Below are 15,310 nucleotides of genomic sequence, written 5' to 3' on the forward strand. Positions count from 1 at the left end.
TCGCCATACGTGAGCAATGCACAGGCCAGGAGGGTCAGTTATGCCCTTTACTGCTAAAGCATTTTATTGCCTCATCATCGCATCCTCTTATTTTGCTTCCCAGGACGTATCAATATGCCTGGGACCTATCAGTGCCTTTGAACGTCCGAGAACGTTCAGAGGCAGCTTGAGCAGGCTCCGAGGCACGGCTAAGGCTCGCGCTAACAGCAGGTTTCAACTCATAATGAGAACTCTTATTATTACCTTGTTCGGTTTTTATTCTTTATACTGAAATAACACAGCTATATTTGTTGCCGGTTGGCTATAAAAACAGCTTCTTTTCCAGTGGACCAAGATCAGCTACCCTTGCCGGCAATTCCTTATTATACACTTCCTTGATTGCTTTTACGACTTTAGGCAAAACGTCCGTATACATTTTTACGTTGAAGTCTTCCCAGATCCGCTGCGCTAATTTTGTATCTTTTTCAAATTTATCGAACCTGTTTGATTTGAAGAAGACGAAGCCTGGTGACGTAGTTGTGTTCAGCTCGAATGCAGTGATGAAAACAGAATCGTCTCTGAAAGCGAGTTCACCTGAAAAGAAAAGAATATATTAAGGGCAAGTCTTCAAATTAGAAGGTTATGCATTGCTTTTAATGAGCAGTTGGGATCGCTTAAAACATAAAAGGCTGCTAAACTTCCAAAGTCAAAGGTCAATGGTAGTTCACTGCACAGCAGGATCAAGCATTATTGCTACTTTGTGCAACGATAGGGCAAAATAGAAAAATAAAACAATACCCTGTATTCCTACGAAGGGCCCACACACCCGGACTCTGTGACCGGTTGCATGCCATGACGGCAACACGGACAGCTTGATGAGACGTCCCTCTGGGAACCCCTCCATTCTGTCCCCTGTTACCCACATGGCATTAGCACAGTGCAATACACAGCACAGAAGCCTGTCTCCTTAAACATTGCAAAAAAGCAGTTTCTTCAAATCCGTCTGTCTCTTTCGCAGATAATTCAGCTGCGCCATTACTTCCTGACCGATTTGATAAACTTGTATATCATTTATGGTGTATACCGAAACGACATTCTTGAAATGACTGTCTGTTTGGGTTCTGCGCCACGGCGGACCGGTCTCTAAGATCAGAGCTCCGAACCGAGCATGGTCTAACCGGTTTCAGTTTCACAACGGACAGGTCATTCAGGCTTAAGCACTATACAGAGCTAATATAAACCTCTTCCAGGTTTTTAAGGAGGGGCAACATCGGTATGAGATTGATACCGGACCCGTATGTTGTCATAAAAACCGATATAGCATGATGCGGGATTTTTAATCGTGCGGGATTGTTTTAGTGAGTAGCACTACTAGCCGCAATCACGGATTTCGCCGATGTCTGTCCGAAGCCGCTCACTCTCTTTGCGTGAACTTGAACTGGAAAAAGAGAAGGCGGCGACGCGCGCGTCGCGCGGCTCAGCACTGAGGAGGAGAAGCGGCCTCACAGCAGCAGCAGAAGCTGCTCTCTCTCTCTATCCATCTGTCTCTTCGTGAACTTGAAGAGGAGGAAGGGAAAGTGGTGATGCCCGCATCAATCGACTTAACGCTGAGGGGGCGGAGCGGCCTCATAGATGCACCCAGTGAGAGAGGGGCGTGTCGCGGGGGTGGCGGCGTGGTGGCCCTGACTGGGCAGCGTTGCGCAAGCCTGTGTTTCTCCGGAGTGAGCAGTCTTTTATCGCTCGCGTGTCCCTTACTGCACTAATTTTTTTTTCTGCCTAAAAAATTGCAGTTTGCTCCATTCATGATGCAAATGTGTGTATGAACCTCGGTTTTTAGAAAAACAATGCAGTTGCAATAATTTTGCGAAATGTATGATACGCCATGCAGTTAAGGGTTTTTTTTCGAAAATATAAAATTTCTCAAAAGTAGCTCTAACTGAATGAGATTTACATAACTGATCAAAAAACAGCAATTTCATGGCAAAAAAAAAATTAGAGTTTCAAACAGAGAGGATCTAATGAAATGAAGACTGTAGCACATATGGCACCCATCTACAACTGTGGTATTTTCTGCAAAGCTTTCTCAACGAAAAAACTTCGCGACGTTTTCCTTCCTCCTACTAACTAGAGAAGGGTGGATTTTTCCTTGACAGTCAGTAAGCTGTATAGAGATCTCTAGTGCACTTTCACTTTGACTACCACAGAATGTCCAATGAGCACAGAATCCAATGTTTTGGTCTGTTATACACTGTTATACTCCTACTTTGACTAAAATCAGTGTCTAATAAGGAAGGGGAAATAATCTGAACTCGAAAAAGCATGTAAAATCATTCGAGTACAAGGAATTTATTTCTTGCTTCTGCAATTATGAAACGCCATAAAGTGGCGAAAATGAGCCCTAACTGCATGGTGTATCATATCTGATACGCGAGTAAATAGCCTTGTCACAATGTAGTCTAAAGGATTATTGCGCAGATGATGCTGTTAACAGGCAAAATAAATACCAATAATATCCTAATAATTTTTTTCGAGCGAATCTGCTATTTCGATTGAAACAAATGTTCCCTCTACCTACCGAAGTTCTGCAAGAAAATAAAGAATATGCCACCTTGTTTCACATTTGGAATTAAAATAACTAAATAATTAAGCTTGAAGATTCAGTTACTGTGCACAAGAGTTCCAGACAGTACACACTGGGGTACAAAATATTCAAAATTTCTTTTCTTGCTATTAAAAAAAGGCAATTTACCGTATCATATATGATACAATATGGGTAAGGGGTCAACTTTGGTATCTCTCTCCTTGCACCAGTCACTGCTCAGCCTTCACGGATAGCAGACGTTCACGCGCGGGGCTCCCTAAATCTCGGCTCCGAGCTGCTGGCGCGTCGTGAAGCAGCTTGTCTCCGCGCCCTAAATGGCGCGGGCCTTCAAGTGCGTTCCCCTCTCTCTTTCTCTCTCCCTATGATTCCACCCAAGACCTTAAGGCTGTAGAGCAGTGCGCTGTAGCTACGTTGTGCCTGTTCTCTCATTTCTGAAGATGGTGCAAGGAAAGCTGAAGACGCGGCTGCGCCGCGCGTTTGCTTCGCTTCTCAATGGATGACGCCTGGCCGTCTGGCACTGTGGCGCTGAAGTACAACGGTCACGAAGACAGCGGTGACGTCACTCTACTAATTCTGATATTGCAACTAAACGGCGCAAGAGCCTCCTAAGAAAATGTAAAAGAAACCTATAGCAGGGGTAAGGAGTGCTACGCACCTACATCGCATTTGGTTAAATATGCAAATCGGCAGTATTTTAAAGAGATTCTCGCACATAAACATTCTGTGACTTACACTTGGTAGTTTTGCAGCCTGACTTCTCACGGAGGTAGATTAAAAGTAGAGCGGGGTTGTTTCCAAACGAATGCGGCTTGATTCGCGCTCTGACGGTGAAGTTCTGCACGATCTTTGCGCCGTACGAGAGAGCTCCACTGTAGTTGATCTCCATTCCAATAAGGTTGAAGTCACACCGGGCATTCAGCTGACGCACGAAGCGGTCGACTTGAACGCAACAGTCCTGCAAAATGCAGACCTATTTATCTCACCTTGTTACCAACATGCTTTTTTTTTATTGTTCTTGCAAAAGATAACAAATACTTATGCCTCCAGTTAGTGACAATTAATGGCAAATAGTTCAGAGCAATAGCTCTATAATATCCCTCCCTCAGTTTCTTCTTGTTTAAACGTCTCTCCGGTCCTCTCTCCGTGATATCCAAAAATGGAGGAGAAGTGCGCAACGCTGTAACCGATACATTCATTCATGTCAGCACAATTGGGTCTCGAACATGACGCATAAGCAGAGCGATGGCCGGCGGCTATTACGGCGCGCGTATACTTTTTAAATCTTTTAACAACCCTCTGAAATTTTTAACATGCCTCTGAAGTGATGGCTCGGCCGGAGTCATTTCGCAGATCTTAGCATTTTGTCTACTTACTTACGTCGCAACAAAAACCATCGGTCTCTCCACTGGAGCCAAAGATGAAGCGGGTTCACTTGGATTAGCTCAGCCTTAGAGTAAGTAGTGGCGCACCTACTTTGCCTTTGATTAACCACGAAAATGGGCTGTAATGGTTTGCCAACAATAACGGCTATCTCTGTTCTTCACCTTCGTTACGCCAGAAACTAAACAATGGAAAAACTACACATCTTTCGCAGAGATGACACTAATTTTTTCTTCGCTAAAACCTTTCTGCAACATCGGAATGCACAACATAGCTCAATAATGCAACACTCGAAAGGTTACCAGATATTTGAAACATATTTTGGATGCCCAGCGTCGCGGCATTATCTGAATATTCTCGACAGTTCCCTACTTTACACTTCAATGCTTGCAATGGCCGCATTGCTGGCGCCCTGACCGACTTTTTCCGAGCCTTCACTAAAACAGTTAATGCATCCTTCTGAATTAATTTTCCGAGCTGATTACAACAGCCTCGAGACCCTACTGCATTGACCGCTTATTGATACTGCAGTCTTATTTCATTGGCAAGCTGATACCGTATGATACTGCTCCACATATTCCTCGCGGAATCTGCATTTCGATCCAGACAAACCCAGCCCCGTCGGGGTGGCGCAGTGGTTACGGCGCTCGACCACTGTTCCCAAGGACGCGGGATCGAATCCCGGCCTCGGCGGCAGCTTTTCGATGGCGGTGAAAAGCAAGGCGTCAGTGTGCTGTACGGTGTCAGTGCACGTTAAAGAACCCCAGGTGGTCGAAATTTCCGGAGTCCTCCACTACGGCGTCTCTCATAGCCTCAGTTGCTTTGGGACGTTAAACCCAACAAACCAAACCAAACCAGACGAACCCAGGTGTATTGCGTGTACATACCTAAAGTTATTTGAAGCGATGGTCTGCATCTTGCGATTGTGTAGATCCACACCTTTGCAAAGGGGATCATGGAATGAAGGGTAAACCCGCCGGGCTATTTTTAAATGCTGAAATGTGTAGGTGTAGTTTAACAGTAAGACAGAGTGTTCCGCCACATCCGGGTTTGGAGCCCAGAGAAGAAACCTTCAATCTGAGATGCGTGCGCTCTTGTCGTCTGGACTGTCATGCTCACCATGTACCCCTGCTAAGCGTATGTGTAATTTTGTGGGTTAGCAATGAGCGCATCTAACTTCCGGAAGATGAATCACTAGCAGTTTTATCGTCTCTTCAAGAAATTAGTAGTTTTTGCAGCGTGTAGCCGGACAAGGACGAAAATGGAGGAACACGTAAGACGCATAGGTAAAACTATGGAAAGCCAACTAGCCCGACAGCTTGTCCTCTTCAAGAAATTGGTGTACTTGCTTTCCGAATCGGTAAGAACTTATTGCGAGGTGGTGCATGCTCCACTAAGGAATCGGCAATTCTTCCGCAACCATTGAATTGTGGCCAGTCAATGCTAGTAAATCTAGTCTTCAATTTTGGCGCTCAACTGCGACGCCCACTTTTCTCTGCTCGGGGCGTGCGTATCAACGCAGAATACATACATGCACTTGGCACAATGCTCTTCAATAGCATCGGCTCGGATTGTCTCATATTTAGCTGTAAAGGCCTAGCGATAGGAAATCGATCAGGTCTCGTCACCTGCCAGGGTAGTAGATGTCGGACAAAGACAGTTCGGTTTCCCAGGTACCCCAACAATGGCTTAAAATTGTTTTTCTGGCAGCTATTATGTTGTGCTTGCAATAATACAGAGCAGTTAGTTTACTAAGCATAAATACATGCTCGATATATTAACAAAAGGAAACAGTATGTGGACAAGTCCGATGAACAAATATCGGTTTCACACCCAAACAGTTTTTCTTTTCCAAATTTTATTCCTGCTTTATCAAGGCAAATCAGTATAACATGTTACAATGAAAAGCACAGAAAGTAAACAACCTTCCGTAAAACATATTCTGCATTATTACACTTCGACAGTAACTGTAAAATAAAAATGAGCATAATGAACACGGCCTGAAAAGTGCGCACAGAGCAGCACGAACTGTGACCTCCATTCATCGTTGAAAATAGGCGCTGAACAGAAGAATATAAGCTTTTTATGAATGAAGATGTCTGCTTCAGATGCTCAGCCGAAACAAGTATCGAATTTGGGTTTTTTAAAGGTAATAATTGCAACAAGAATATTGGCGTTTATCAGCACGCGTATATCTTCTAAATTTAGTCTTCTCGGAGCCAATAGTAGGCGCACAGGTCAGGCCTATTTTCTTCTTTTCCGCAGGGCATACATAGAAAACCATGTATAAAAAACTGAAGAAAATCGTGTACGAAATGAACGCGTCGACGTTACCTCTCTCACTGTGGGCTTCAGCCTAGCGTGCATGTCCAACAGCCTGCCTTCCGTGAGGTTGAAGCGGTACAAGGTACTGTTTTTCGGAGCCATCTCGTCGCGAACAGCGAAATAAGCTCCATCCAGTGGCAGGTTAGCAGGACCGATGGCATCAAGCAGCTTGGAAAGAACTCTTTGCTGTTCTTTGACGTTGCTAGCTCCGGCGTAACATTCACCTAGACAAAAAAAAATTGAAGTACGATCTAGCTTCCTCATAAGAGTACGCGCGATTGCAACTTTTACATCACATTTTAATTACGACAATAATTTTTATATTTTATTAAGCTGTTCTTTAAGGAAAGCGGCGGAGGATGACAGCGCAGTATCTCTCTCGCTTAGCGCTGCATACCTAATCTCGCAGAGGTACATAGTTCGCAGGTTAGAATCCCTATCGCGCAACAGCCTCCAACTAAACTTGCAGATGGCAGCTAAAGGGCAAGCCAAATGGTGTGACATCACTGAGCACTGCACAAGGAATGATGACGTTGCAATTTTGATACCAAATGAGGCCCACGTTTTCTCCGATATGGTTCAAAAGCCTTGCTTTTTGGGCTTGGTGGTGCATGAACATACAGATATTGTAGCGCAAAACAGGCAAGACACACGATAAGACCGAACAATACGAGCGCTAACTCCTTATCACAGCAGAGCACCTTGTCTTTTGGCAACGAGTAATATAAATTCTTAATGTCAACAGAGAAAGCATTAATGTTGCCACCAGGTACGTCTCGAACAAACACTATGATTTCGTCAGAATTCTTAACACCGAAAGGGTCGTCATTCCGTAAAATGTTTAAACTCTCTTGCAAACACATGGTAACAGTTTTCTGCCATGTGCCATTTTCAGATACGATAACCCTCAACGATTTTTCTGGTTTATGGGTTTTAACGCTGAAAAAAGCCTTGGCAAGCTTACTGAGGTTGAACTGGTTGCACATCTTGTTAGCTTTGGCTTTTGCTTTTAATATAGCCACATCGTCACACAAGTCAAAAACGAATAACACAGCCTCGCTGGCCTTAGAAGAGTACAGTTTAAAAGAGGAAACGGCAAAACCACCTTCTTTATCCCATGGAAGCACGGAAAGTCCATGTTCTCGTATGTAGTTCTCGACGCGCTTGAGAGGTAGCTTAGCGCTCTACGCCGGGTTGTTCTCGAGAAGGTAAAGGCAACCCACTCCAGTATTTCCTGTCAAGAAAACCCTATGGCCAATCTTCGGCTTCAGTTCAGTTCAGTTCAGGCATTCAGTCGTGTCCGACTCTTCGTGACCCTATGGACCATGTCACGCCACGCTTTCCGGTCTCTCACTATCTTCTTAACATCACATAGCTTCATCTGCAATGCCTCGAGAATGCCATCTAACCATCGCGTTCGCTTACCCCTGCATAAACTAAACTTTTCGCTTATATGACTTTTATTAGACCAGTACTAGAATATGCCAACACCGTTTGGTTTCCCCAGTCTCTTACTAACATTTCAAGGCTTGAAAGAATGCAGCATAAAGCACTAAGATTCATTCATAACAAATACCAAGCGATCAGATTCACCACCCGAACTGGCTGTAATATCCAGGCTCGAAGCGCTAACAGCAAGAGCAAAGTTCATGCGCTTAAAATTTCTATATCAGCTGCTGCATAACGCCTATCGACTTATCACGATATGTTTCATTATCACATAAGCGAGACCTAAGAAACCATCACGCGTTCACGCTAACCGAATTTCTATGTCACAGTGATGCACTTAAACATTCTTGCTTCCAGCTGGCAACAAGCGAGTGGAATTGCCTGCATCAATCTGTTACAAACGTTGATTCATTTTCAAGTTTTAGTTCCAAACTACAGGCCTAGGTTTGGGCTGAAATTATTCGGTTTTAAATTTCGCTTTCTGTTTTTCGTTCGCTTGTTTAACGCAGTGGATAGCCTGTTATCGCATTGTTTCCTTTTTGAACTTGTATGTGTTCGTTATTTGTGAGCTGTTTGCGCGAATTTAATACCACATTTTCTGATGTTTTTTTTGTGCTGTAAGAATTGCCTAATACACTAGTTCTGTCGAGCTGCTTTCATTCTTACCATTATCATTTTTTTTTCGATATTATGAATGTAATGTCCACCTGCTATGGTCCCAACTAAATAATGGCAGTATTGCAAATAAATAAAAAATAAACTCAACAGTTTATTTTCCTCGAGATGTTAAATCTACGTTCATTGTTGCAAAGAAAACGGTACACGGCTTCAACGATGCTGAACCGTGTACGGAGCGAAATATTTGGTTGCGGGCGGCCAAGCATTGCATCGAACACAACCAGCGTTCCGTTGAACGCATCAAAGTTCACCGGCGTTTTAGGTGGTGGTGGTAAAGACGTTTATTGCATCTAAACATATGGACACTTAAGCTCTGTTTTTAAGAGTGTGACGCGATAGCATAGGCTACCAGCCTGCATATAAAGCGCCGCTTTAACCAAGCCGTATAAAATTGCCTTAGTGGCCTATAGGGGTAACGTGGACGCCATTGTCCTGGCAGGCTGATTCTGACATACCGTCCCATGTGAATGGAGGGACCCGAGTTGGCAGTTCCTGCCACGTTGCCACGGTGCCATTTTAAAGTATTGTAAAGTAGACAAATCGTATGTAATGCTCTTCTGTAGGACATACGCAAACAAAAAGCACACCCTAACATTTACTCTCGACATTGCTGGAAATACCTGCTTTCAATTATAGTATTTTCACAGGAGACTTACTTATAGGAGTAAACTAGGCAATGAAAACGTTTTACTGCCTTCTTTTATTATCTTTTTGTACGCCCCTCTTAGTCGTGTCCGCACGGAATGGCTGATAGCTTTGACTATCAGGTACGCAGGCGTTTGGCTGCAAGCTTCCCTTGCTCAGTCATTACGGCTGTTGCTGAAGCACTCCTAAAGAAACGGGGATCCCGTCAAAAGGCGGCTGCTTCTGAACGCGCGAAAGCCAAACCGGAGGTGATGCCTAATGTTCATAAGGTGTGTCATAACCTCAAAAAAGTGGCCAGCAGACACAATGTGCCGCTTGTTTTCTGCGCGCCAAACAAGTTGACAATGCTTTTCTCCCGCATCTGCGGTGACGGCGAGCGCGGTTTGAAAAAGCAACATGAAGAAGCCTTTGTTAGATGTGCCATAGGAGTGGTGTACATGATTCCCTTGTCCTGTGAAAAATTCTACATCGGGCAGACAGGGAGTCGCCTCAATGGCCGTTTCAAGGAGTACTCTCAAAACTTAATGAAACAAGATAAGCTCGCGAACATAGTGAAGCATTTTATCGCACGCAAGTGCGTAACCGCTTTAAAGAAGCAAAAATTCTGGGCAGCAGTTTTAGGACGAAAGCAAGAGTTTTGCTCGAAGCTTCCACATAAAGATGAAAGCATACCATTGCGTTAGCGATCCCTCTGTAAACTTGTACTCTGCTGAGCGCGGTTTTCTGGAAATAATTCTATAACACATTTTACAAGGCCTTCTGTGGCTGGTCGTATGTGCGGTCCTCTCATATCTGTTTTCCTTCTTGGTTGTCACCTGTATCTGACAATAGCTACCTTTAAGAAAAACAGAGGCGATAAAACTATCCATATCTGTTATGTTAAATATAGCTGGCGCCGCCCTTGTGTGACATGTGACGTGACTGCTTATATAAATGTGGCTTGCAGACCAAATAAAATCAGTTGATAGTAGCGTTCTTTTGTGCCGTGTCCTCTCCCGTGGTTGTCGTTCGCGCTGTTTTGTTATCATGTAGGAATAACCAACTAGACTAGCACTATGGTTTATTGAAATATATAGGATTTATTTCATTTTAGTTATTGCCTACTATTAATCTTTGCATACTTGTGATATTATCTTGATGTTTCGTGCGTAATATATATGCTATTTACCTTTCCACCCTCGTAAAAGTTTAAAAAAGGAGTCGAGCATTTTTAATCCCATGTTCCTAGTTTTTCAAGATGATGCTTCAATTCCTGTCAAATTCGTCTTGTGGGGTCCTGCTACATTGCTCCGAGCTGCTATCGGAGACGAGGTTTTGTTGAAGAAACCAGATGAAGTGTACCTGACGCAAGCTTATTCTACTCTCTAAAGAATATAAACAGCATGTGAAATACTTTTGTCTCCTTTAACGATACAGTTTTTAATTCTTTGTTTGTCTCAGCCATCTCAATGCATGTTTTCGGATAAACTTTAAGGTGAGGTCTGCTAGAAGCACGAGCAGCTGAGGGACACCCAGTCCTTCCGAGTCTTTCCAACCAAAGAGCAGACGTGAAAATATCAAAAATTTCGCAAACACAGAATGAGAAATTATCGGAACCCAATTTTTACTAGACGGTTATTTCCGGGGACACGAGCTTCCTTCTCTGCTAGCTTTAAGAAGAAAGATGGCTTTTCGCTCTTCAAGGTATAAACATATCATCGAAAATTTTCATCTTACTTTGCAAGATCAGCGAGCCGTCACGAAAAAGTAATAGGAAACAGATATTTAACTCACTAGCTGCACAACAACCAGACATAAGGACTTCTCTTAGTCGCCTATATTTGCTATCCGAAGATAAGAAATGAACGGAACATGTCAAAATTTAACGACATTCCGAATTCCAAAATATACACTTGTCACTGTAACATGAAATAGTACATTTTATTGTTCCCAGTTTTATTTTCACAGACAGTACGCCACATTTCTAAAATGCTGCTATTCCTAACGCCATGCCCATCAAATAAATAGAAGAGAAAGAGGTTTCAGAAGGCTGTAAAATTTATGCTCTCCCCCGAAGCTTCTCAGCATTCAGCAGAGCGGCGTATGTCTTACCTGTCAGGACGAGTGCTGCAGCAACAAACCAAGCCTTCATTTCTGTAAAAAACCAGAACATTCAAGTGCGTGTCGACTTTTTGCCTTGTATATAAATTCACCTCTCTTTGAAAATGAAATATCCAGCATCTTGCTTTGTGGCGCGCATCTGAAGTTCGCTCTCAATTTATTACCATCAATTTATGGTTATGAGAGCGAGCCTTAAAAGGGATGAAGAAACGCAAATTTCGTGCTGTTCCGGTCCGAGATAAAAAGGTTCCTCTCCCCTACCTCATGGCCTCTAGAAGCAGTTCACATACAAAAAGCAAAATAAAGCCCAACAGTACCATGGCAGCAGCTATTCCTTCTGACATTTATATAGCGAATAAATCATCTTTAGGTTGCCAAATTACCCCAAGGTTGTGCTACAATCTCAACTGACTTGCCGGCCTCCTCTCTGCAATGTGCTATCAGTTGAAGCACGTTTACTGGCATTAAAAACTTACCTGGGCCGTAATTTGTGTTTTCCAAGCAACCAGACGGCAAAGATGCTCGCAGGAAGAAACGACCTATTCCCATGTGAAGGCCCTACTTAGAGCTTATCCTTTAATTTTACGTCCCAACCGTCGCAATCCATATTGCTTCTATTGTTCTCAATATTATCACTGATCGTCACGTGCAGTTCGTATGCTGTCACTGGAGAATCACCTGGATCTACACTTTCGGCATAGGCCCTAATGTACTGACCCATGTACTGCCCGATTAACCACATCCATTGTTTTCTCCAGAACAATTGTGTTCGATATCTAAGCGTATCGCTGTTCCACTGTTTGCTGGCCACAGCAAATCATAGATAGCGAATAAAATAATGCGAGATCACTTTCGTTCTCGGTGATCGAAATATTCCACAGGATACGCGTAGCTTGTGCAAAGTCGAGCCTCGAAATTTTTTAGTTAGTACTAAGGCCTGGAGTTTCGTAATTAGTTTCCCGTCACAATGTGAACACCGAAAATTGTGTCATACTTGCCCATTGTCGCCTGTGATCAGGGAAAGCAAGTTCAATATTTCGGGAATTTTGTTCGCTTCAGCGTAGGTTTGTTTAACTTACGTTTATCTTATATCTTACAATGCTTTTGTTAAAAACGGCTACTTAGTATACGCCACTGCAGTATGCACTGTTTATAATGTCGTTTTTATTTTTAAAATTTTTATACTTGCGAGCCATCCTTGAAAAAACAATTTCGAATGCTCAGAGAAATACAGTACAGTAAACACGACAAACCGCTCTACCAAAACTGCAAATCCCTGCGCTCAGAACAGCCCTAGACAGAAGCGTTCTACACTCTATCAAAAGTCAGATGGGAGTCTCTTTCTATGACAAACTGTAAATTTTAAAATGTAAAAAAAAAACACATAGAACATCGATTGCCTAATATTCCACTAAATTGCCTACACCAAGCGAAGCGATTGAGCTAAAAAGAAAGAGTAATAATATTCAACTGTTCATCTGGAAAAGGCACCTTCGTATTCACAGAAACACAGAAAGGAGTTCTCTAACGTTACCAATTCATAAAAAAGAACCTTGTCGTCCATTCACAAGAGTGGCACGAATTGTGATCCCCCGCTGAGAGATTATTTATCTAAAAAAGGAGGAGTTGAACGAAAACCCCATTTTGAGAATTTGGTTCTACACGGACTGGGCCCCAGGCACGGATCAGTTTCTATTAATTTGAGTGCAGCCCAAAAACAGGGCGATCTGCGGACTGAACAGAAGCTGGACTAGAAGGAGAACCGAAGACTATGACACAACCACGCATTGGCATATTTTTGAGTTCAAACTTGACAATCCTCTGGACTGGACAGGTTTCGTCAGCCTATAGCGTATGTTTTAACTAATCTTCCCTGCAATCGAAATTGACCGACCATTCACCGAGAAATCATCAAGAAATGACATGTTTTTACACGGTGTGTTCGGCGCCCACATAATTTGTCGTTCTGACATGGGAAGAACAGAAAATCTCACCGTTTTTTCCCAAGCTCCAAATGAAAAACACATCATTCTTAATATAATTTCAATACTTCCTCAAAATGGCCAAAAATTGGGCGTCTAGCTACGACCTTCAATGCGTTTTGTTATATAAAGGAATATTGATAGAAATATTTTCAGTTTCATTCAAACTTCCAAATAACAATTCTTTTTTAGAAAACTAGCGTATCTTCAAGGTAGAAAAATATTGCACATTAGATGAGTAGAACGAAGCCTTAGAAAACATATTCAAAATTTTGCCTCTTTCGCGGATTCATTTTGTTTTGTCTTTTGCTACAAAAAATCAATTTTTTTAATTTTTAAAGTACTTGTATGCAGCTCTTACATACAGCCTTGGCAAGAAATTCCACGTTCCTTAAGAATCTGAGAGCTACGCCGACGTATCCATCTTATGGCAAGTTCAGAGCTCTTTTGAAATGTTTATCTCCTTTATGTTAGCACTACACGCCCAAATCATAGCGCTGCTTTTCTATCATTAATAAATACTCTGACTTAATATCCAAGCAAACGTTTTCAAAATAAGTGAAGGGCCATCCCTCAGGCCACTTGAGGAAAAAAAATTACCAGATTCTTCTTTGGTAATTTGTAATTTGCGACATCCTCTTGTTGGCCTAAGATAAACTACTTCTCGAATCCCAAATTGCTTCTTCTGCCTATGGTGCATTTGCAACCTTTTTTAACGTACATAAACCCCATATACGACGTTTAGCGGACTTCCCTACCCGAGATTCTAATTATGCCCTGTTTAGACACTATCAAAGCACTCTTTTCGAAACGAGCTTTTCCTCAGAATACGTTGCACTTAGCAGCAATTTCGTTTTGTTTTCAGTGAGACATACAATGTTGTAGGTCACTCGTCTGGTGGTTGTTATTATAAGGCTATGCCGGACGTATTCAATCAGGATATATAGATTTATTGCTTATATCTAATATTTGAATATCTTTCTGAAAATCCTCTGCAAAAGTGCAGGAGTGGGTCCGTATTTATTGAACTCCCATTCAGGAAAATATTCGATATATCACACTCCGCGTAGTGCCCCTTCAACGCGTAGCCCCTCCTGATGCCATGCCTAAGATCACATTTCCCATACGAAGCCAGGTAGGATGAGCAACATTGGCGCCTGGGGTAAAGCTAAACCTGTAAACTGATCTACGAGGCGTGCCTAGAGTCCGATTGCAAGTGCCCTTCGTCAACGCAACACTGCTCATGGTAATTTTGAAGACGCCGAAAGCTGCACTCAAAAAATGCGCAAGCGGAAAAAACCGCACAGTGCACCCCGTGTTTCTCCTGGTTGTTCGCATGTGTGTATGTTTTGTGAAGTTTCGGCGCCTTTAAAATGACCGCGATCAGCTGCCAACTATCCCAAGAAGAAGTTCACTTAAGCAACACTGCTCTGGGCCGTAGTTCATGCACTGCGTGTGCGGTGAAGTCACCTTAGGCTAGCGAAGTCTGGCGGAGACTCTTGCGTGGACTATCTCGGTACTGAACGAGGAGAGGAAATCAAATGCGCCCTGTGTTCACTGCATTGTACAAAATAATAAAATTAGGCGTGTTAGTTAATAAATATAAATAAAATATAATACTAAGCAAACGAAATAAATTTTAGTTCTGGTTTCAGTCACAAGAAAACATGGGAGTCAGGTTCTCTAAGACGTTGAAAATATGAACGTGGCTTAAACCAGTACTAGGTCTTCTTCTGCACCGCTTCTCCCAAGTCTTATTTAGTTTTGATGCGTACTCGTATATTGTACAGTCCAACTTCAAGAAGTGCAAACGTGGTCGTGCGTTCGGCAATCAGTTCATGCTTTGTAGGTCTCTCGTAGGGTTCGGCAAAGAATTGATGTCATTGGGAAGCCATAATATGCATGAATTAGTGCCATAGGATGCATTAACTCTCAGTCGCCTTCTGGTGTAACCTGTGGGCATAAGGTTGATGAAAGTATTTCATAAATAGCATTTATGTTCAACATATTCATCGTCAATAAGATTGACGACTGGGCAAGTTGGTAAGGGTTCATATTTAACCAGCCAAAGGACGAGGCACAGGGAAGAAGAGGACAGGACAAGGCTGGACTAGCAACTGAATGTTTATTGAACGGAAGAAAAGCACGCACGCAACCCAACCGGGGGAAT

At 42.8% G+C, this 15,310-nt stretch overlaps 1 protein-coding gene across 1 annotated transcript; it reads right to left on the reverse strand.

Annotated features, from left to right (window-relative positions):
* Positions 1 to 233: 233 nt before the first annotated feature.
* Positions 234 to 11,779, reverse strand: LOC146174324 (uncharacterized). Its single transcript, XM_084585595.1, has 5 exons — positions 11,635 to 11,779; positions 11,150 to 11,191; positions 6,296 to 6,510; positions 3,314 to 3,536; positions 234 to 573 (listed from the first exon to the last, which is right to left on the reverse strand). The coding sequence occupies exons 1-5, from the start codon at positions 11,705 to 11,707 to the stop codon at positions 302 to 304; spliced, it is 825 nt and encodes a 274-aa protein (XP_084441721.1). The 5' UTR covers positions 11,708 to 11,779; the 3' UTR covers positions 234 to 301.
* Between the last annotated feature and the right edge of the window lie 3,531 nt (positions 11,780 to 15,310).

This window comes from Amblyomma maculatum, chromosome 11 (assembly GCF_055883805.1).
Source record: "Amblyomma maculatum isolate TAMU_Amacu chromosome 11, ASM5588380v1, whole genome shotgun sequence".
NCBI classification, from domain to species: domain Eukaryota; kingdom Metazoa; phylum Arthropoda; class Arachnida; order Ixodida; family Ixodidae; genus Amblyomma; species Amblyomma maculatum.